General features: G+C 30.4%; 1 protein-coding gene across 1 annotated transcript; it reads left to right on the top strand.

Moving 5' to 3' along the window:
- The first annotated feature begins 12,722 nt into the window (after window positions 1-12,722).
- On the top strand, window positions 12,723-21,719 carry LOC129989463 (U24-ctenitoxin-Pn1a-like). Its single transcript, XM_056098018.1, has 5 exons — window positions 12,723-12,803; window positions 15,886-15,923; window positions 17,819-17,852; window positions 19,645-19,875; window positions 21,516-21,719. Exons 2-5 carry the CDS (start codon window positions 15,903-15,905, stop codon window positions 21,665-21,667), a joined length of 438 nt encoding a protein of 145 aa, XP_055953993.1. The 5' UTR covers window positions 12,723-12,803; window positions 15,886-15,902; the 3' UTR covers window positions 21,668-21,719.
- Window positions 21,720-23,386: the final 1,667 nt, after the last annotated feature.

Raw genomic sequence — 23,386 nt, 5'->3', positions numbered from 1 at the left:
ATATTTTTAAAAAGATTCCTCGCATTCTGAAACATTACCTAAGCATTCAGTTTCTTAATCACAATACTTTCTTAATCAAAATTTGTTTACAACTTCTGGTCGCGCATTTCGTCCAAAGTTGAGGAAAAAAATATATAATGACTTCAGTGTGGAATTATTAGTTTTAAATAATCCCCATAATCTTCTCACCACTTCTTGTCGATGCACAGTCGACATCACTGTGAATTGGAAAATGTTATTTAGATTTAAAAATATTTTTTTATTTATTTTCTTGCGTATGGCAACACATTTCAAATGACAGTTGCAAAAGGGCATTTGTTGAGTAAGAGAGAATGACAAGAAAATGGAACCAAACAAAAATTAGAAGTTCAATCGGAAAATTATTCAGCTATTAAGATTGCCTCGTATTTTTTAAAAATTTTACATCCCGCTTTATTCTTTCGTCTCACAAATAGATGATTTATGATAGAATTCGGACATTATGGACCCTCGCAATAATGACGGCTGAAAAAATCATCTCTGGAACTAGATTTAAAACTTTTCAAATATTATATCTCAATGAGAAAGAAAAGCGTGGGGTTCAAAGTATAAAATTTTTGCAGCCAGCAAAAATATTTTATTCAACTTCCATAACCAAATAAAAAATATTATTAAAAGATAGAAATGATTTTAATATTATTCATACCCTGGTTACTTCGTATTATTAAATATCTTAATGTCGGGTTTACACTCGAACAGTAGACGGCCGAGTACGCAGAGCATGTGTAGAAAGGCTGAAAAATGCTGTTCGGTTGTCCCGATGGTACAACAACATCCAGCTGTAATGTTTTTTTGTTTGTTTGTTTTCCTTACCGCGAAAACGTTTGTATAATTTGACGGTTTTTTTAGCATGAAAAAATTAATCACTTATCATCGATTAATTCTAATTTTGCTCTATGTTCTTCTGATGCGAGATAGCGTTTTTTTTTTTTTTTAATTTTGTTTGCCATTTCTTTTTTATAGTTTTCCAAATTTAGGTATGACCTTTTTCTTATTTTACTATGTTTTTTGTGTAAATATCCATCATTTTAATACGATACGTTAGTTTAAACCGGTTTGAAAACAATTATGTGAGTATCAGATTACGCATGCGTCAATATTTAGAAAATGATTTTTTCTTTTTCTTCCCCCATTTCAGAATTGGTCAAGCTCCAAAACTTTAGCTTTATCTCGAAACATTTTTTTTTTTTTTTTTTTGCAAAAATCCGGTTTAAACTGGTTTGGAATGAATACGTGACTATTGTATTGCGCAGTAGTCACCTTTTAGAAAAGCGATTATTCTTTTTTCATCTCAAAATCACCCGAGCTCCGAAACTTTTTTTGTCAGCTAGAAAAACTGAAAATTTTAATATATATATATATATATATATATATATATATATATATATATATATATACCGGTACCTTCCCTCGCTATTTCGCATTCCCATTTCTTCTCTGTGCTTCTTAGGACTTCTTACAACCCTTCCCTTTATTGGACAGACAGGGGAATCGGGTACATTGCAGACGTTCGCGCCAAGTAGCAACTTCTTGTTGGTGATAAGTCTCCAAATAAGTAACACCATCTTTATCATTTTCTAATAGCCCTAAAAGCCATAAATTGATGCCTCAAAAGCGATGAATCTCCAATTTCCTGCCCATGTATTTTGAGTAGGGATTGCAATACCGGTATACCGGGATACCGAATACCGGTATTTTGAGCCATTTTACAATTTCGTAATACCGGTATTCACAAGTTTAAATACCGGTTTTTCGGTATTTACTAGAAATTTTTTAAATTGTCTCCACTATATGTTCAAGGATCGCCAACGCAGCAAAATAGCATACATTTTTGTTTTTATGTCTCCCTAACTGGCGAAATTAATTAGCTAATGAATGGCTTAATTAATTGCTTAAATCTAAATGAGCGAAACATGGATTATCCCTGAAAGAAGATATTGTATCCATAACAACTAATGGTGCAACAGTTATAAAAAAAGTTGGAAAGTTGATTGGTGCAAATCAGCAATTGTGCTATGCTCATGGAATTGAATTAGGAGTAATAGATATATTATACCAAAAAATAAAGAACAGAAGAATCCAAATATTGTGGATATGGAAACTTCGAATTCTGACATTGAAGAGAGTAAGAGTGAGAGTGATATTGACAATGAAGATAATGACAATGTAATTGTGGAAATTGATATTGCTAATGAGGATGAAATATTAACCCTTCAGGAATTGCCTCCTATAATTTATAAAGTTCAAAAAATTGTTAAGATATTTAAACTTTTCCCTACAAAAAATGCCATATTACAAAAATATATACTAACTGAAAATAGAATATATGTTAATAATAGATTCTAAGACACGTTGGAACAGTTTACTCCTAATGATGGAACGGTTTTTGGAATTTAGAAATCCAATCCAAAAAGCAATAATCGACTTAAACCTGCAAATTAATTTTTCAGACAGTGAATTCGACTTAATATCTAGAACTATATCAGCTCTACTTCCAATAAAACTGACTACTGAGGCATTATGTCGGAGAGATTCTAATTTATTAACAGCTAATGCAACAATAAATTTCATGTTGCAGTCACTGAAAGAACAGCACACATCACTATCTGAAGAATTATATATTACATTGAAAAATCGCACAGAAGAAAGGCATACCGAAATAGAAAATGTCTTATGGTATTTACATAATTATAATGATTTTAAAAATGAAAAAGAAGAAAAGAAAATAATCAATTCAAATCTGGTTAAGTTTATAGTAAATTTTTTTACAATTTTTTACCCACAAACCTATCCACATTCAGAAAAATTCGGTTCAGTTATCGAAGATTATGGTGACACTACTGTCGATAGTGAAAAGGAATTGTCTCTTGAACAAAAATTAGAATTAGCGATAAATAAAAAAAAAATTCAACGAACCAAAATACAATACAGAAATCAGCTATATACAAAACCATCCGACGAGAAATTGATTTATTTGAAGATAAGGGATTTAGAGGTAAATACTTGGAAAAAGTATATCGCGTATTGCTAACAGTATCACCAACTAGCGTAGATGCCGAAAGAGCGTTTTCGACAGCTGGTCATTTTTACACAAAATTACTTTTCATCTTTATTGACAGTACAATTGATGCATCATCTTTTTTAAGATCACATTTCAAAAATTTGTAATAGTACCACAGACTGAATAGTGATATTTACACTTTTTTTGTGATTTAAATAAATAAGTTGTTCCTTTACTTTTTTGTAATTCTTTATATACTGTTATAATTTATAAGTTACAAATTATTTTTTGTGATATTTACACTCTCTAACAAAACTGGCAAATAAAACAAAGAAACACCTGTGTTTTCTTACTTTTTCTAAAATTTCTAATACCGGTATTAAAACCGGTATCCCGGGATTAAGATCTAAAAAATACCGAATACCGGTATTGAAATTTTGGTCCGGTATTGCAATCCCTAATTTTGAGGGTTCAAAAACTCCAAACCAAAACAACGTCATGTTCTCACATGATAATGAATCTTTAGGAAGTTCATTAAGTTGAAAATGTATTGAAATATGGAATCAAACCGGCCAATTTATAAAAAAGAAGGGCCTCATAATGTTTATTTCTTAAGGTTGTTCTGCCACAGAGAGTAGATGACTTAAAAGTATATGAGATCATTTTATGCCATTGTACTGATGGGTTTATTTTATCACTTAAACACATTCTGAACACTTTTTTTATATTATCGGCTCTATCTTATTCTATCCTCTATGCCTTTCAATATATTCGATCAATTTTATGGGAATTGAAATAATTAGAAGATACTATTTATTCTTAATGACTGCCTCATGGTCAGCTGCAGAATTAGGTCCATAATGTTGAATTTTCTCGTTAACCAGACTTTCAAATATCATTTGGTGAGAAGAAAATGTAAAAATATAGTTGATATTCTACTTCTGCAATACTATTTTATTTCATACTAGCCGCCTTTGGAGACCAGTTTGTTCATCAAGATTATTCAGTTTACAGGCTGTTAATTAATATGAAATGCATTTCTTAAAAAAATTTCATCGTGTTATTTGATACGACTTAAACAAATGGATTCAATTAAAGTAGTTTACTGCAAATTACAAAATGTATATATTAAGAAATAAAAGCAGAAATGAAAATCCTGCTACTGGTTCAATGATTGGCAAAATCATGTACCTGAATGTTTTGATGGAAAATTTGAATCCTGTAAAAACATTGTTTCTGATAGTGTATCAAACTGAATTAAAAATATTATTAAAGTTAAATGAAAAATTGTACGAAAAATAAATTTATTTCGTTAAAAAGGAATTTTTTTTTTAGTCTTCAGATAAAACAAAAAGCACTTTTTTATAAGATAATTGTTTTGGAAGATATAAGTATCAGTTCCAAAAGCAAGGCATAGAGATTACGGCTAGATACAAGATTAATATACGGGCTCCAAAACTGAGTAAGTTTTAAGCCATTTCTCGCCAAATATAAACGTGACAGTTTTTGATTGCAACATTGAAAACCGTTTGTTAGCATTTCTGGTATGCACATAAGATTGCATACTTTTAGAGAGATTGGTACGATTTTGATGTGCTTGACGATAAACCGTACATTATAATTCTTACCACAATTACTTATGTGACAACAGTTAAACCTGTTTTTGTGCTTGATTGAACTTTTTGTTTGAAGCTTATTTCTTGATTTCTTATATATCTTCTTTCCTCTGCCTAAATGTTCTCGTTGGTGACATGGCGAAGTATCTTCAGAACAATTTTATTAGTATTTTGAAGCTCCATTAATTAGCTAAGCGAAACGTTTGAGTCAGTACTGCTGTAAATATGTTCAATGACTGAGGTCTGAAATTTTTATGATATTTTGTTTATATTAGACTGTTGCCATTCGACAATTAGTAATAAGTTCGATTTATGTGCCCGTACTTGAGCGTTTTATATGTATAGATAATTCTACTTAATATAATACTTCATATAATTCTTTTACTTACCATTTTACATCAAACCTGATAACGAATGAATATTTTTGCGTGTATTTGAATACGATAATAGAAGATTTTGATAATATAAAGTGAAAGATAGAATCGTTTGCGATCACATTAAACGACTTTATTACAAAAAACAATCGTCTGCTAAAAGTGTCTAAGGATTGCTGTCATACCACTTTAGCGTTATTTTTTATAATGCCAGTTTTGTTGTCATAAATCCATTGACATATGCCGTGGTTGTAAATGTCGCATAATAATATATTGCAACTCGTTTCGCTGTCATTCTTAATGAAAAATGCTAAAAGGATTGCAACTTTGGTGTGTATTAAAGAATTTAAAAAATTGTCATTCGGTGATAATGATGTTCGTGATAAAATAAATTTCTTAGATGTCTGATAATTAGAAAATAGTATATGCCGAAAATTTCTTTTATATTTTAATAGAACATATTATTTTACCACCACCCATATGCATAAAATTATGAAGTGAAAAGTTTCTCGTATACTCTCTAATAAATTTACAATGCCAGAGCACGCTTTACGTAGCATTGGCGTACAATAGCTACGAAATATTTTAGGCGCGAATTTACAATCTATCCTGCGATCCTTGGCGAGAGTTTGCCGATTCATTCTTAGAATGCAGTTAATAGTATCCAAAAATCGGATTTATGCTTTAGGCGCATTTTTCCTGATTGATTAGAACAAAAATTTGATACAAAACTATATTTGTAATCACAAAATCACATACTAAATTGGATATACTGCATTTGTGAGTTATCTAGTTTACATTTTCCTGAAAGCACAGACCAAAAAATAGTCAATCTCTTTTTAGATTTGGTACAAAATTTGATAGGTTTCTACACGACAGATATTAAATCTGTGAATTAGATTTTATTTATCTCATTCTCTTCGTTTTGTAGTTATCGTGTTCAATCAACCGGATAGACAGACTTCCTCTGGATGGAATTTACTCAAAATTTGATAGAAATCTAAGAATTGGATGTAAATGTCATAATACAAATTTCATTCGCCTAGCTCAAAGTGTTTTTGAGTTACCTTTGTCACAGAGAAACAGATATGATGCCAAAAGTGCGTTTTTCAAACTCAGTTAAGTCTAAAATGAGAAGATTCTTCAAAATAACAATTCCGAATTTTTTGGCAATCAACATACTTTCTTTTTTTATCTTTCTTATAAGAGAAAGTAAAAAAGGAGGAATTTTTGGAAAAAGGTTTATGAAATCAGATTTTAAACAAAAGGTTGTCTTCAACATTCCTCTTTTTAGCAGTAAGTGATACACGGAAAATGATTTATTTTCTAAAAAATAAAAACTCAGTAAAACAAACCGCATTTTACAGAAAAAATTAAAAATATAACCTTATCCAAAAATGATATGAAGGATATTATGTCCCTTCACTTTTTTACCTTCCCATAGCGAAGTAGCCGACACCGGCTTTTGTGCTATAAACCGCCAAATTCCATCCATCCAACCCATAGCGAAGAATTTGATTTAGTATAGCTGAAAAATGTTCAATGAATGAATAATTCGAAATTCGTATGATGTTTTATTTATATTTGACTGTTGCCATTCAACTATAAGTAATAAGCTCGATTTTTCTTAACGATTAACGATTTTCTTACGTTAGTGTTATATATATATAGATATTGAATTTGTCTCTATAGGATTCATATAAGTAGGAAAATTCGCGAGAATCCCCGATAGAGGATTAAGCGACTGCTGCTACCTAAACTATTACAATTAGACATACTTCAAATTGCAAAGTTTCATCAAAGAAAGTACTTAGATGTATTTTGGATTCTCTGGAAAGAAACTGTAATTTTTTTTAAAAATTAATAATTTTTTATTATTATTTATGCATTACATTTATGACCCTACATCCTCCCTGTTGCTCTGAGTTAAATCAAGGTTCATTTAATTTGTAATAGTCGCATCGTTCTGACACTTCCTAGAACAGTGGTGGCGAACTTTTATGGATCGACGTGCCCTTTTTTCTAAAGAAATGTCTAATGAGGTATGGATGCGCCATCAAATAATTTTGGCCTGCTATTTTTGAGAAGTTAATAAAACTAAATACTAACAGCTCAAAACTCTTTATTTGCTACGAAAAAATACATTTTGCCCTGTATAGTAGTAAATGTTTTAGTTAAACGTGTAATTCAAATTAAAGTAGCATTAGTGTGACCTCTGTTGTTGCAGAGAAGATGACAAATCATTTATATTAGAACTGTAAAATGTTCAGAATGCACGCTGAATTGGAGTCATCTGCCAAACGGTTTCTAAGCGAGTCTTTAATGTTATTCTTCTCTGAAAATGACTCGCAGGCATAGATGCAAATATGCTTAAAATGGAATGAGCCAACTTCTTCAAACAGTTAAAATGTTTGAATCGAATTCCATGTTTCCAAAATTTGGTTACTGGCATTTCTACTTATGTTACTTGTTAACCTTTCTGTTTCAATCCATTCCAACTTTTTCCTTGTTTCAATAAATTTTTGAATCCACATGAAACTAGACTGAAAATCAATCAGTTGCATTTCAAATTCTTCGATTTCCAACCAATTGAATTGGGACGCATTCAGTTTATCAAATGAAGTCACATACAAGCCTTTTTGAAAACCGTTTTGATCGGCGGTGTGCCCAAAATATTGTGTTCTGTACCATCGATGGCACGTGTGCCACTGGTTCGCCATCCCTGTCCTAGAAGGATGCTGGAAAATCGGAACACGACGTTTGTATTCTTCCGCAACTAAGCCAGCATTACGATTACATGCAGTATAAATTGGCAGAACATCCGAGCGTCCCTTAGTACCGAAATATGTCGTTCTTTTAGAAAAAACACAAGTGTCGACAAAGAATTTTATTTTCTTGATAGGAATTTTAATACTTCCCTGAGATATATGAAATGTTCCATTTCTCAACTTTCTCTCCCTTATTTTATAAATTTCAAGTTGCAGCTATCGATCTATCAAAGTAGAAACATTATTCGCTACTTTAAAAAAAATCTGCGATTTTCTTTGAAATCATGATCATTGGATGACTTCTTCATTCACATATACACTCATGTCCAAAATTAAGGTCACAAATATAAAATCTGCGAAAAATGAAAAACTATTCGCTGTGTTGCCACGAAATTTGACACAGAGGTACACTATAATGGAAGAAAGAACATAGACACATAACAACATGGAAAAGATTTTAATTGGGAACTAACAAAAAGGGTATATCAAAAAGTGTTACATTATGAATCAGAGATAAAGCATTTATATCGGGAAAAGCCTGTCTAATATGGAGTGTGACCACCATGCACTGCTATACTATTCATACTGTTTATGAGGGTGTCAATAAATGCCTGGGGCAACAAAGCCCATTCTTCCAAATGTGAATCTTTTAATTCTTGGAGGATATTAGGAGGGGGGTTACGCTGTGCAATGGCTCTTCCGAGACCATCCCAAACATGTACAATAGGATGGAGATCCGGAGACCACGAGGGCTAGTCCATACGTTGAATATCCTCTTCTTTAAGAAAATCATCAACGATCTGGTCTCTGTGTGAACGCGCGTTATCGTCCATAAACATGAAGTATGGGCCAAAAGCACCCCGGAACCACCTCACATAGACATCAAGTATATCATCCCTATAGCGATGTGTATAGACAGTACCCGCATCGAAGACGCGCAGTGGTGTACGACTGCCCAGCATTATGCCACCCAAGACAAGGATTCCTCTGCCACCAAATCTGTCGATTTCTTTTACGTAGGAGGGATGCTTCCGAGCTCCTCGCTCTCTCCAGATGAAGATTCGACGAGTGTCACTCTGTGTGGTAAATCTCGACTCACCACTGAAAAGAACATGCCCCCATTCTTGCTGTGCCCAAGACTGATGTGTTCGGCACCACAACAACCAGGCTTTTCTGCTGGATGCAGTCAAAGGAAAGCACTCAACTGGTCGCCGGGCATAAAGGGCCCTCTCTGCTAGACGTCTGTATACTGTTTGTCTGGAAATTCTTATTCCAGACGCAGCAGCAAGGTCACGACCAAGTTGAAGAGCCGTTGTCAGCCTATGCCGTCGTGCGCTTAATGCTAAATAACGATCCTGTGCAGGCGTTGTTGCTCTGTGACGGCCTTGGCCAGCCTTCCTGGTTACAGTACCACATGTTTGGAATTGATTCCACTACCTGGAAACCACTTTCAGTGCCACTTATAACCATCGAGCCACCTCCGCTTGATACTGCCCAGCTTCAAGCCTGCCAACGGCTCTTCATCCCAAAGAATCATCTAAACGATTGTGAGAACTCATTCTCACTGGAAACAGGTTAAATTTTTTTGTTTTAATGCAATATTCACAAAATTGCAGGCAAAAATCCCAGATGCCTAAACAGTCTAATTTCAATAGTTCCTCAAAAATTAATGCTAAACAACATTTTTTTCCACAACAAAGGTTAATATCGTGTTACAGGTCCTTCACAATATATAAAATATAATTTGTTTAAATTTTACTGGTAGCCATTTAGAATTACTTTGAAAAACATTTTTGTGACCTTAATTTTGGACATGAATGTATTTACAAATAACACTTTTTCTGGATTGAATACATTCGCATTTCCGAATTACATTTTTTCACCTAAATGTGTGATGAATCTGTCTCAATTTAAAAATAAACATATCTCTTCGAATTTTGTAGACAGAGATGTTAAACTTTGTGTGTGCAAATGTACACAAGAAGAATTTTACTCAATTACACTTTCTCGCTAGGGGTGAGATATAAAAATGTAATTCTTTTATTATTCCTCTTACCTTTTCCTTATATTCCTTATTTCCTTTTTTTTTTCTCCTTTTCCTTTTATTTCCGAAGTGAAAGTGTTTTCATATGATTTCCCACCTTATTTAAAGAAACTTTGTAACCGATAGTATGTGTCTAAATGCAATATATATATATATATATATATATATATATATATATATATATATATATATATATATATATATATAAAACAGAAGTTTGCTTCTCTTTTTGAGACGCTTTTGGAGGTGGTAAATTGCATTTCAGAGCGACATTTTTGAAATTTCAATTAGAAATAGAACTATATAAAAAGTGAATACAAGTTAGGTATTTTTAAGGCCATATCTCCCCAGATATTCAGAGCAAGAACGTAATCCATCAATGTTGAAGATGAAATGAAAAATAGTTTCCGGAAATGGCCGAAATGCAGGAAGAATGTGCACCACTGTCAAAGGGGTGTTATTAAAAAAGACATTTTTTAAATTTGGAGCAGTATAAAAATTATTTTTAAGCAATCATCTTTCGTAAGTTATCGTGAAAAAATCTCCAAATTTAGCTTCATTTTTAATAAATCAAAATTCTATTACATTTTTTTAAAAAATAGTTCCATGTTGAACATTATGAACCTCCACGGTTTATAGCTGTAGGTAAAGCGGTTTGGAAAGTTCATCGTCAATAATACAACACACACACACATGCTCATCGTTATTATTAATAAAGATAACAAGAAAAATAAAGGAATTTTTACTTTTCGTATACCAAATATACAAAAAGAAAGTACTACAATGGCATAAAGATTTAAGATATTTATGAATCTAAACATTTCAGACCTCCTTGACTCAGAAAAAAAACATTTTAAAACTTCTGTCTGCCTGCGCAACCCGTAAGTTAAAAATGCAAAGACTTAGATGGATGAAATTCAATATACAGTTTTTTTTCTTAGTATGATTGTAAATTACACCAAGTACTTCACAGAAATGGTAAAGTGCTCATGGGTCTATCCTTTCTTTCAGGTACATTATAAATGAAAAATAAATACATAATACATGATAAATAATAAAAAAATTTTGACTGAATTTTAGTCTACGATTGAAAGCCAAAATTGTATATCCGTATTTCATTTTGGACTGAATTCATCGACGAATCGATGTCAGGCTTTGGCTATGTAAATTTGATCATTCCAAAATACAACAAACATACTAAATGAAATTTAGCATAGAGCCATAAACCAAAACTGCAAATGAAACTTTTAGACCTAATCATTATAGGGAAAGATTTCAAAAATATATTCTTGACTCCTTTTACTACATAAGAAGATAAATCAAAACTGTGTGAGAAAGTTGAACCATTCCGACACGGCTTATATAAAAAAAAGAGCAAGCATTTTATATGATTTTGTATCAGATTAATGGAAATAAAAAATTCAGTATTCTGTCTGAAAATATCCTGCTTAACCCTAATTATCGTAAATGTAGAAAAATTTATTTTCTACGTCAGTGGTGGACATTAAATCAATCGCGATCGACCGGTGGACTGCCAAAACATTTTGGGTACCTAAAGATACTAATACCTTAGACGCCCATACTGAAAGAAACATGTTTATGGAACACCGACTAAAAATTTCAAAAATATTTCTGACGAGGTGTTTAACAACGGAGATACATTAAACAAAAAGAAATATAAGGATGAAATAGTAAAACTGCACTCCAAATTCGAGGGACGTTTTCAAGAATTTACTAGACTAGAACCCATTGTTACATTCATGTGTTACCCATTTGGCAATGTTGAGTAGAAGAAATAACTGAGAATATAAATTATATATTCGCTTTATCTCTTGAGGGATATTGAGATTTTCTCTTTCAAAATGGCATAACTTTAGAAACCCGTAGTTCATAACTTAAGTATAACTTTTAGAATCTAATAAAAGAAGTAAAGTATCCTCATTTAAAAAAAAGTTGCATATCATTTAACATCGTTCTTTGGCTCTACCTACCTATGCGAATCTGGATTTTCAACGACAAATATAATTAAGACAACATATCGCTCCCGTTTCACAGTCAATCACTTAAAATCCAATGCAAGATTAGCAATTAGTATTTATATACTGACATATTCAAGATGAACTAAGTCTTCTTGTAACTAGAAATAATTACAAGAACTAACTTTAGATGAAAATGATTTTTTTAATGAAATTTGAACTGTTTTATATTAAATGCATCATTTGATACTATTATATTTGTGGCTATTATTACCATGTTTGCAATTATGTAGGTAAGTACATATTCTATATTTATTATAAAATTAAAATCAATAGTGTAGCCCCTTTTTTGTAGCTCAACAAACCTACGCCACTGGATGAACCGCAGCAGCTTGAAAAAATTAGAAGTAGCCTGTAACTTGGAAAAGTCTGCACACCCCTGTTCTACGTTTAGATTTTTATGTACCTGACAATGTGAATGTATATTCGAATAAATTTCTGAAGACTAATTTTATGTTTATTTTTTAATGTTATGTCTTATTTAGAAATTAATTTACGAATTTTAAGTTCCAAATGAGCTCTCCTTTTCACTACAGATAATTGGAAGGAAATTTCACCTCTTCAGTAACCTACTTTCTCTTGTTATCTTTCATAAAAACACGATGAGATAAAACTAGGAAAAATGTATTCTTCGAAAGGAATAGAATGTTTTCTTTTTATTAAAAAAAAAAAAAAGTCCCCTTATCCGAGAAAGTGAATTTCGACACTTTCTGAAGGTTAAATCACGGCAAGTTTGTTCCGAAATTCCTTGTGCGTCCCACAAGAAAAGGATCGTTGATGCATATTCAGCAGAAATTTACCTATCAACACCTGTTGTGTCTCCGCGTTATCGATTAGGGTGGGAATAAAAACAACCGGCGTTCTTCTTATATATATTCCCGCACAGATTGAAGGATACCATCTTCTGTTCCTTGTGTCTTAGAAGGTAAGCAAACTTTCTAATTTCTCATTGCATTCATTTTATAGTTTAAAATACGAGATACTAGATTGAAGTTAACAAAATAATAATAATAATAATAAGTGTTGAAAATATTAGTTACCAGTTTTGAAATCTAAATAAATAAACTATCTTCATTTCAAGAACTGTAACTATTTTAATGTATTATTAAGAGTTGGATCAAGCCAAACTATATCAGAAATCTACTCATCGTTTTAAAATTATTATTTGCATTTTTTTAATAAAATTGATATTGTGTTTTTTCATGTTTTAATCTTGATTATGCATGGATTTTTTATTTCAAATTTCTGCGCCGTTAAACTGTTTTATATCAAGTGTATAATTGCCTCAAATTTTCGCACTAAAATAATTCTACGAAAATCGGAGCTGAGCTGTAAATATCAGAGAAATTTGGATTCGCAATGACTCAGTAGTCTCATAAATAGCAACCCAGTTTAAATAAATAATAAACAAAACTGGTCAGTAGCGAACCACGTGATTTAAAATTGTATTCTTCTATTAAAAAGTTTAGCACTATTAAAAGTTTTCTTTTAATTCTTCTGTTAAAAAGTTAAATTTAAAACAAAACCGAAATGTTTCACAAGCTCACTTCTTGCATTAACTGCTGTGAATCATAAGATATTTTTAGAAAGACTGGAAATTTCGTGGTCGTTTTCAAAAAATGTTCCATGGTCTGATGCCAAAAGCAAAACATTTTTTTTTTCTTTAAGTGCTACAAGTTTTGGTATTTCCTTCAATTCTCTCTTTAAATGTGCAAAACTAGAATCAGACTATGGAAAAAAAAGTTATTTAAAATAAATTTTTAAAAATTAAAATAAATGACGAAAAAATTCTAGAAAAGGAAGGATTTCATTTTTAAGACTAATGTTTATGTAGATTTTAAATTAAATCTATAAATATTATGATGAAATTTACTTACATTAGATATTTCTTTTTTAGCTGAAAGTCCCCAAAGCTAAAAACTACTGATTAATTTTCGAAAAAAAAATTTGTTAATCTAAGAATTCATATTTTTTTATTGCTGAAATCGTTTTTAAAATTCTATGATACTTTTTCTAATGAGTTATGAAATTCTCAAAATAGAGTGATCTTCCAATCGTAATTAAAGATTATACTTTTATTTATTTTCTCTCATAGTAAAACAATCATGATCAAAATAACAAAATTCAATAAACTTTCCACTATGCTAATTCTGTATATTTTCAACAAATAATTGCTTTAAAAGACGAAAAAAAGTTTGATAATTTTAAATATTTCACAAAAATTAAATTTGTATTTTCCAGTTGTTGTAATTGGAGTTAAATTTCACGTTTGAAAACATTTTTCCTAGTTAGTTCCTAATATAGTTTTTAATTTTATATAAAATATTACGCTTAATCAACGATAACACATATTATGAAGCATCTTATTAAATTATAATTTCTCCGCCTGATTCAATGCTTCTGTTAGCATTATTTTTTCATGCGTCTTTTTTAATTCATAAAAAAGTGTTTCATTTATAATTCCGCCACATTTAAAACTTATTGAAATATATATTATATGGACTTTCTATAAATTGAATGAGGATAAAAAAAATTTCCATTGTTATAAAATCGCACATTACTTGAAATATAAATATAAATAATTCATTTATGTATTTAATTTATGTAAACGTTTTTAAACATAAAAAAAATAATGAATATTCATCGAAGTTCAATAAAAGTATAAATTATAATATAATAAATATAAAAATGTCTTAGACGATTTATTTTAATCTTGTTTATATTGCTTCTTTACAATAATTTCTCACTGGTGTTTTCAAAAGTCAACTCAAACTTTATCATTCGCATCATTAGCATTTTTAATACCATAAAAGTGTATAGCGTCAAAAAAATTTACATCCGGCTATTTTTGATAGCGTATTGGACAGTACTTCCCTTAAGCTTTTCATTCAATAAGAGCGAAACAAAGAACTTGCTTTGTTCTTTGAAAATAAAATGATCGTTCTATTCCACTTTACGCTGGCTGTTTAATGTTCTACAAGTGCATAAACTTCAGCAGCCACTTTCTTGAAATAAAATATTTTCGCCTTATCTTAAGTTTTATAAATAGATCTTATGTTCAATCAAAGAACTAGAATCATTTGTTTTTAATACACTCAGACAATATTTTAAGCATCTAAATTCGCTGCATGCCGCATAATAAAGAAAGAAAAGAACTTTATATATTTTTTGTTACTTTTAAATCCTGAAATTTATATAAACATAATTTCAAAATTACATATTTTATTTACGATACTTTATTTGTAACTTGCAATTTAACTTAACTTGCAGTAACTTATTCAGTTTAAATGAAGTAATTAATCTAACAATCAATTGCTTAAATTTATAGATATTTTTTTTAATTACTTTCCGGAAAGAATAATTTCTGCATGCATAAAAGAAAAAAAAAAGCAAGGCTATTTTTATAGCCATAAAATAGTGCTTACTTTCAACATTCATTCTCTAAAAATGTATAAATAATTATACTCACATATTTTCTTAATTGAAGATTGCTTACAACTGATAATTATATTTCCTTTTTCATTTATTTATATTCGTTTGGGCTTATGATTAAGAACCTCTTTAATAAAAAATAACATTTATGTTTAATAGATTGGTTGTACCCGAAAAAAAATTGATGTCATTTCAAATTTGCACAAAAAAAAATTCTTATTTTACATTTATTAAAGAGAGCATATTTATTAATATAAAAAGATATTAATTACAATTGACAACAGCTATGTTGTAGAATTTATTTTATTATTATAAAGTTCTTGAAAGTCATATTCTATATAAGTTTAATATCTCGCTTCTAGGTAAATAATATATTTAATAATACAATAACATACAGATGAAAAAAATTGAAAAGTATTATATTTACAGTCCATATCTTCATTTTGACACTTATTTTTAAAATAATTTTTTTTTTCATTATAGATACTAGTGTATCATTTTTGCTATACATTTCACGGTTTATGTTTTTTTTTTTTGGATTAAATTACTGATTATCTGTATTTTATGATTTTTAGAGAAAGGCTGCATTAAAATGAAGTGCGTTATCTTGTTGGTGAGTTATATTAAAAGTTATTATTTTTCAATTTATCGTATGAATCAATCATAAAGCTAAGAATAACAGTTTCAACCCATTTCGAAACAAGAAAGTTAGATATATTATTTATTTTTAATTCAGAAATTCTACAAAATTGTTTTAGCTGATGCACTAAAAAATAAATCACATCATCTGAGAAACCATAATTTATTTCTGGAGTGAATAATTTATTAATCATTCCACAAATAAATCCATAATTTATTCTGGATTTATTTATGAATTTTCACCGAAAATTTAGAGCTTACAAAATACCGATGCTCTGAAGGAGTTTATTTGCTTGATAAAGATTTACTATTAGCATGATATATAGATTATAATTGGGATTAATAACTTTTTAATTTAGTTTAAGTTTATTGGTTCATTTGACTTAAGCCTTTTCAATTGGTTCGTTTAAAATTATTCGTATTCATATTATTCTAAACTACATTATTCGCTTTAAAATAATTATTACATTGGATCTTTTTAATGTTTCTTCTGTAAAACCCTTCTTAAAATTAAATGCAAGAAAGATTTGATTATTCATTAAATAGACAAGCCTTTTATCGCTCGTTTATTTGTTGAAACTAATCTATAAAGTTTTACATGTTAAAACCTTCAATTATTAAAAAAAAGGTTCAACCATTATTCTAGTTCTTTCTTTTTTCACCCATGACACCGAAACGTACAATAAAATGTTATAATTTCCAGTGAAAAGTAGGATTTTTTCCATTGTTAATAAAAGAAAACACTGAATATACACTGGCCATCATTTTGTTAAAATGATAATAAACAGGAATAGACAAAAAAGAAAAAAAAATTACTTAAAAGCTTTTTAAAGAAAGGATCATCAAGAAATCAAATTATCGGAATACGTAACAAACCGATTTTGTAAGTTTAAACAATAATGTCGGATGTTATATTTAATATTATTGAGAAGCATAGTAAAAATAAAAAGTCCAGAGGGAGAGACTCTTTATAACTCCATTATGAGATGTATAAAAATACTAGACGAGTTTCAGGAATAATATTTATAGATTATAGACGAGTTTAATTATTTTCTAAGTTCCACATTTCACAAGACAAAACAAACAAGAAGCACGAAAATGCACGACTCTCAGAATACAATCTAATAATGACCCCTAAGAAGGATCATGGGAAATATACCTTGGTGTTAATAAGGCAACACCCTCTGTTGTATCAAAAGAGAAAGTAGTAGAGTTATGTAACCGCTACAAAAGTCCTTTCTACTTTCTTTCTTTCAAAATTCTTCACCGGAAGTAACTATTATCTTTTAAATTTTATATTTTACGTCATTACTAAACTGAGGAAAATGAGTTCCATAATTCAATTTCATAATAAACGTCATTCCGAATTCTACAGACTTTCAATCGAGCATTCTTATTAATACGTGGTGTAATGTTAATAATTAAGTACGTAATAATAATTTCTTTTTAACACTGTTATCAGAAGAAAGAAAAGTGACTGCATTGTATATAAACCGAATGAAATCATGAGATTTTCTATCGGGGTGATTAGAAGCACACAAGATATTGCGTTTGATAAAAAAAAAAATTCTCATGAATTTGAGCAAACAATGATATATATCGTTATTTTTGTATTCTGAAGAATTACATAGATATTAGATACATGAGAAGGTATCGAAATTCTTTTTAAAATACAGAAGAATAATGCAGAGTAAAATATAGAAGAAATAAACATTGAAGAAACGTATTATCTCAAAATCTTCTCAATATAACGTGGGAAAACTGTATATTTCTTTTGGGAAATATAATCTAAAAAAAGTCTTCATGAAGTAATAATAAAATGAAAAATATTATAACAAAATGTAATAATTATTATTATTTTATTTGTAGGCTCTTTTTGTTGCCCTTGTGGCTGTTGCTCAAGGTAAGTAGCATATACAATTCCTTTATTTATTTATTTTTATAAACATGTATGTGTTGACGATTTTTATCTGCATTAAAATTTCAAAAATATCATTTCTGTCTAAATTTTTTTACAACTGTTTTATTTATTCTTAACCTAAATGTATAGCTATGTTAAAAATATAGACAAAGGATAGTTACATTATGAGACTTTTAATGTATAACTTCAACAATGTCATGAGATTCTGAATGTACAACTCCATTATGAGGCGGGCCGCAGTGGCCTGATAGTAAGGTCTGAGACCCAATTCCACCAAAGAACAGTAGTGTAAGTGAGTCTGGTGCATGATAAATTCGTCGGGGCCAAACGTCCTCCTGATAGTGTGGTGTGGAGGTTTGGAGTGAAGGGGGCCAACTCAGGTGCCATCCTCGTCAGCTGATCGCGGCTCAAAATGACGAAGTCCGCCCCAAATTAACGCTTGTGTTGCTTTAAAAACGGAACGTTAATATAATTAAACAAAACCATTATGAGGCTTTCAAAAAATCTCCGCTGTGAGATCCTTAACATATAGATATGCTATAGAATTTTAACAGATAACTATGATAAGAGACCTTTAACAAAGAATTATGTTAAGAATAAAGACCTTTGAAGGATAGTAATATTATGGAATCCTTAATTAATATTATAAACGACCCTTACCGACAAGTTTTGCTGTGAGAACCTTGACGATAACTATAACAAGAGACTTTTATTGAAAAACTATGTTATAAATAAAGACCTTTGAAGGATAATAATAATATGGGATCCCTAATGTAAAGAAATAAGGTCTTTACCGTCAAGCTATACTATGTTCCCGAATGATCCTTATATCTGAGATCTTTAATGAAAAGCAGTGTTAAAGCACAGATTCTTTAAGCATAACTCTGTCAATAGATCCTTAACGAATAAGGATAAATCCTTTAAAGAAAAATCCATTATGAGACCCTTATGGATAGCTGTGTTGAAAAGGACTTAAGAGCATAATTATGTTATAATACACTTAACGTATAACTATGTTGAAACTAATACAAATAAAAAGAGCTAATACCATTATTTTCTTTCGCCTTAGAATATCTCCGACCTTGGAATCGCTAGGATTCCTTGTCGGTTGAATGGATATACGCTAAAAGATTTATTAAGAAGAAAATAAATTATTTACATATGGTACACAAAAAATATAACTATATACAATACAATAATGATAATGGAAGTGTTCGGAGTATGAGTTAAAGTTAAGGAATTCAGTTGAAGTTAATATTTCTTAGAGAAGGACTTCATTGAGGTACGAGACAAAAATTTATTCAGGCTTTGGGGCTGGAGAGATCAATTCTTCATTGTCTTGCAGGAACCACTCGAGATTTCTAATTATTATTTTGGACATCTTGTTTTCCATAACGTTGATCCACCAGATTCGTTCGTGATCGTAGGTGGGTTTGTTAAGATGGAAAGATGTGGTGAGAGGGCAGCTAGTGGCATAATGAAAAGTAGATCGTCTACTTCACCGCAGGTACATTAAATCCTTTAATATTAAATCGCTTGAAGTACAAAAGGAAAGGGACACGGCCGGTTGCAAAGATAATATCTAGTCTATTCCAAGATGATAGGTTAAAGGAGACTTTGGAGATGATAAATGTTTCTGACAATTGAACCATTGAGCCATTCTTCTTGCCACCGCTGTAGGGTCAATTTATTTGGTATACTTTTAAGATGGCTTCACGGTGCAAGAATAAGAATTACAATGCATAAATATAATTTCTTCTTTTTCGTACTTCAGCTCGCCCACAGAGCGACTGCGAGAAGCACCGTGAGAATGCTGAGAAGATCGGCACCATCATGAAGCTGATCCCTAAGTGCAAGGAGAACGGTGACTACGAGGAACTCCAGTGTTACCGGGACAGCAAGTTCTGCGTCTGCTACGACAAGAAGGGTCACGCCGCCAGCCCCATCTCCTCCAAGATCAAGGAGTGCGGATGCTACCTCAGGAGGAAGGAGAAGCTGGACAGGAGTAAGTACCACCATTTCCCTAGTAGCACATATATATTGTACTATATTGTTTGATATTAAACAATATTCTGAATACTGTATAACATTTGAATATTAAATGATATAATATAATATCACATAATATTGTATAATATTGTTGAATATTAAATGATATAATATCGCACGATATTGTATAATACTTTTAAATAGCAAATGATAAAATATAATATTGTTTTATATTAAATGATATAATATAATATAGCATAATATAGTATAATATTATGAAAAGAGGATGAACTACCTTAGCCCTAACTTAACCCAAAGCAGAATGAAGTAACATAATGAAATATTTATTCTAATAGTACCATTCTGAAGACATCGCCAACAAAGATTCTAGACATACTTAAAGAGACAATGAAATGTGTTTGCATAACTAAAATCTGTACGAGGTTATCGAGGATCTTCCAGCATTTAATGGCCATTCACTTGCTTTTTTTTCAGTTCCATTAGTGAATTCGTTACATTTGTGTGTGTGCTTTTTTCGTGTTGAATCTACTTCATGATTAACCACTTTCATTCTAATATGCCAATTCTCATTTTTCTTTATACCATTCCGCTATCACCTTTTTTTAACTACTAACTCGCCCAGAATATCCAAATGGGTAGCGTCCAATATTCAAGATTTATCAGTCCTTAAGGATAGTTTTGAGAGAAACCAATGATTATTAGACGAATACGACTAGCGAATTATTCAAAAGAATGCCTATACTTGTGCTTCTACCCTCTCATTATAAATACTAAAGCTAAAATTCTTCCTTGGCACCGAGGGTTGTACGGATGTACAGTGAAGATATTATAATCTCACTCTTGTCAAAAAATGAATGTATGAAAATATTCAATCATCCTCAAAAGATAAACCATTAAGTTATTCTTCCGTATAGCTAGATAAGTAACCTATAATAAGTAAGTGGCTAAACCTCTTTCTAATGCAATAAAAGAATCATAGGACGCTCTACAGACGATTGAAACAGATGACAGTTTTTATTATCTTCCAATGAAGAACAACAACCACGTTTCCCAGAGGGCATCCTCAGTTTAGTCTGACTTCAGTCTGAACAGTAATAAACCGGTTAATAACCTCTGATATGTATTTGCTAATGCAGTATATTCCCGAGTATCCACCACGTATTCAAGCTACGTAGTGGGTGAACGCGGCCGCGGCCCGTTAAATCATAGAAGCAGCTTGCCGGTAACGTGTCGAGTTAAAATAGAAGAATCTGTACTGGTTGTTTATATGAGTTTATATACTGCATTGCACGTTTTAAGAATTTACTACGAATACAGTAGGTACTGTGCATTATTGTACATTTTCCACCACTACATTAAATGGAACGGGTTTCTGTGGCATTCCCAAACTGAAAAAATGTATGTCATGAGAGATTGTTATTTAAAGCACTGTGCTTACAGATTTACAGTTTCAAATAGCAACAAGTAAATTACAGTTTATGTATGCGAAGATTTGTACTTTTAAAGACAGGTTAAGGTCAACCTTTGGCCGATGGAAAGAACCTAGCGTTTTGCTTTATGCACATCTTCATTCTTAGAATTTAGCTCCATTCTTTTTGTTCAAATATTGACAATTCTGCTTTCATTCCCTCGTAGACATTGACAACGCCTACATTCCCCAGTGCGAGGAAGACGGCAAGTGGGCTAAAAAGCAATGTTGGGATTACAACGACAGCTGCTGGTGCGTCGACGAGCAAGGAGAACGTGTCAGCGACATCAAGGCTGAGGGCAAAGGACTCAACTGCTAAATTTCCTGTAACTCGAATGATCCTCTTGAATAAATAGATTTCAAAAAATGCATTCATTTTGCTCTTTATTTGTTTATTATACAAATTAAATTTTAGCAGATCTGCTTTTCGGATAGCTAACGTTTGATAAGAAAGGGTTTTAAATGTTTAGTCAACATTTAATAGAAATGTTAACTTTCAATTAACAATTTCAAAATATGACACCGAACAATTTCACATCATTTTCAAATCCCCAAATTAAATTGTTTAGCTATATCATACAAATTAAATTTCAGAAGGTCTGCTTTTTAAATAGCGAATGTTTAGTAAGAAAGGGTTTTTAAATTTTTAATTAAAATTAAATCGAAATGTTAACACTTTTTTTTAACAGTTTCAAAATATGACACCGAACAATTTTTTGAGCATTTTCACATCATTTTCAAATCTTAAATTTAAGATTTTTACCTAGATCAATTTTAATTTTGTGCAATTTTTTCTCTACTTTTAATAGTTTCGAAAAGTTTTATGTGTTTTTTTAATCTTTTACTTAATTTTTAAATATTTTTTTATTTATTGCGCATTAAGACTTTACAAAATACATTATTTTTGTGTGCAAATTATTATTGCTATTATTAAGAGTAATTTTTAATAATATAAAAGCAGACTGTTCAGATCTAAAATATCATTCTGCTACTATGTTTTGGATTAGAAATACACTCATCTTTAAAGCTTTTATAATATGTTTAAGTGATTAGTAACTAAGAATTAAGCCTTTAAAATTTAATGCATGAATATTCGACAAAAGTAAGTGATAAATTATTTTAAATCATTAAACGTTTAAACTGGTTTTCTAAAGTAAGTAGCTTGCTTTTATTCGTATATTTTCCTAAAAGTCCCCGGCTAAAAAATCTTTTAATCTTTTCCATGATAATGATTCGATTACGTATTTAAAATAGATATTAGTTTATCCATTCTAAAATGGCCACTAAATTTTCTTTTAAATTATTAACTTCGAGTTTTAAATTTTTATTCGTTTATTCATTTGAATATAACAATTTAAAATATTTCCAAACTAAATACATTTTGAAAAAAATAGCGATACTAATCGAAAATTTTCTAAATTTTCAATACATGCTAATATTTTGTTTTATTTTCCTTGGGCATCCAACTAAGTTGTAAAAATGCTTTTTCCAGAAAAATTCGATTTTTTTTTAATCTGAAAACTATCTTTATCCAAACTTCGTAAATTCTAACACAGACTTTGTTTTTAATATATGTATCATAGTACTATAGATAGAATAGTTTGAATAATACACAATAAATAAAAATGAAATCGGAAACAGTGGCATTTTTAACCGAAAATAAGTGATTTATTTTATTTTCAACGAAAAATTCTCCAAAATAATATTTCGTGTGTTTAGATTAACTCTCTGCCTACTTGGCCATAGTTTACTTATTTTTGGCATTTCTGTTAAAAACGCGTGAAAACTACATTTATTTCCAGCGCATTTGGATGAACTAATTTATAAGTAGAATATATAAACGCATTTTCTGAGGAATAAATATGTCACTGTGATTGATTCGCGGAAAACATGATATCTAATCATAATCAATTCGATAAAATTTCATGACATTTGGTATGCATATATCAAAGATATCGGATTTTAAGATAGCTTCATTTAGACATGTTTTACAAATACTTTAAGTTCAAAACATAGATAAACTTTGACAAAAAATCAT

Source organism: Argiope bruennichi, chromosome 10 (assembly GCF_947563725.1).
Source record: "Argiope bruennichi chromosome 10, qqArgBrue1.1, whole genome shotgun sequence".
Classification (NCBI taxonomy): domain Eukaryota; kingdom Metazoa; phylum Arthropoda; class Arachnida; order Araneae; family Araneidae; genus Argiope; species Argiope bruennichi.
Note: the sequence above shows the minus strand (reverse complement) of the source record. Positions and strands in the feature narration are given on the sequence as shown.

Coding starts and splice junctions, on each gene's coding strand:
- LOC129989463 (XM_056098018.1), top strand. CDS start 15,903: ATGAAGTGCGTTATCTTGTTG. Junction 15,924..17,818: donor TGAAGTGCGTTATCTTGTTG/GTGAGTTATATT, acceptor TTTTATTTGTAG/GCTCTTTTTGTTGCCCTTGT. Junction 19,876..21,515: donor GAAGGAGAAGCTGGACAGGA/GTAAGTACCACC, acceptor ATTCCCTCGTAG/ACATTGACAACGCCTACATT.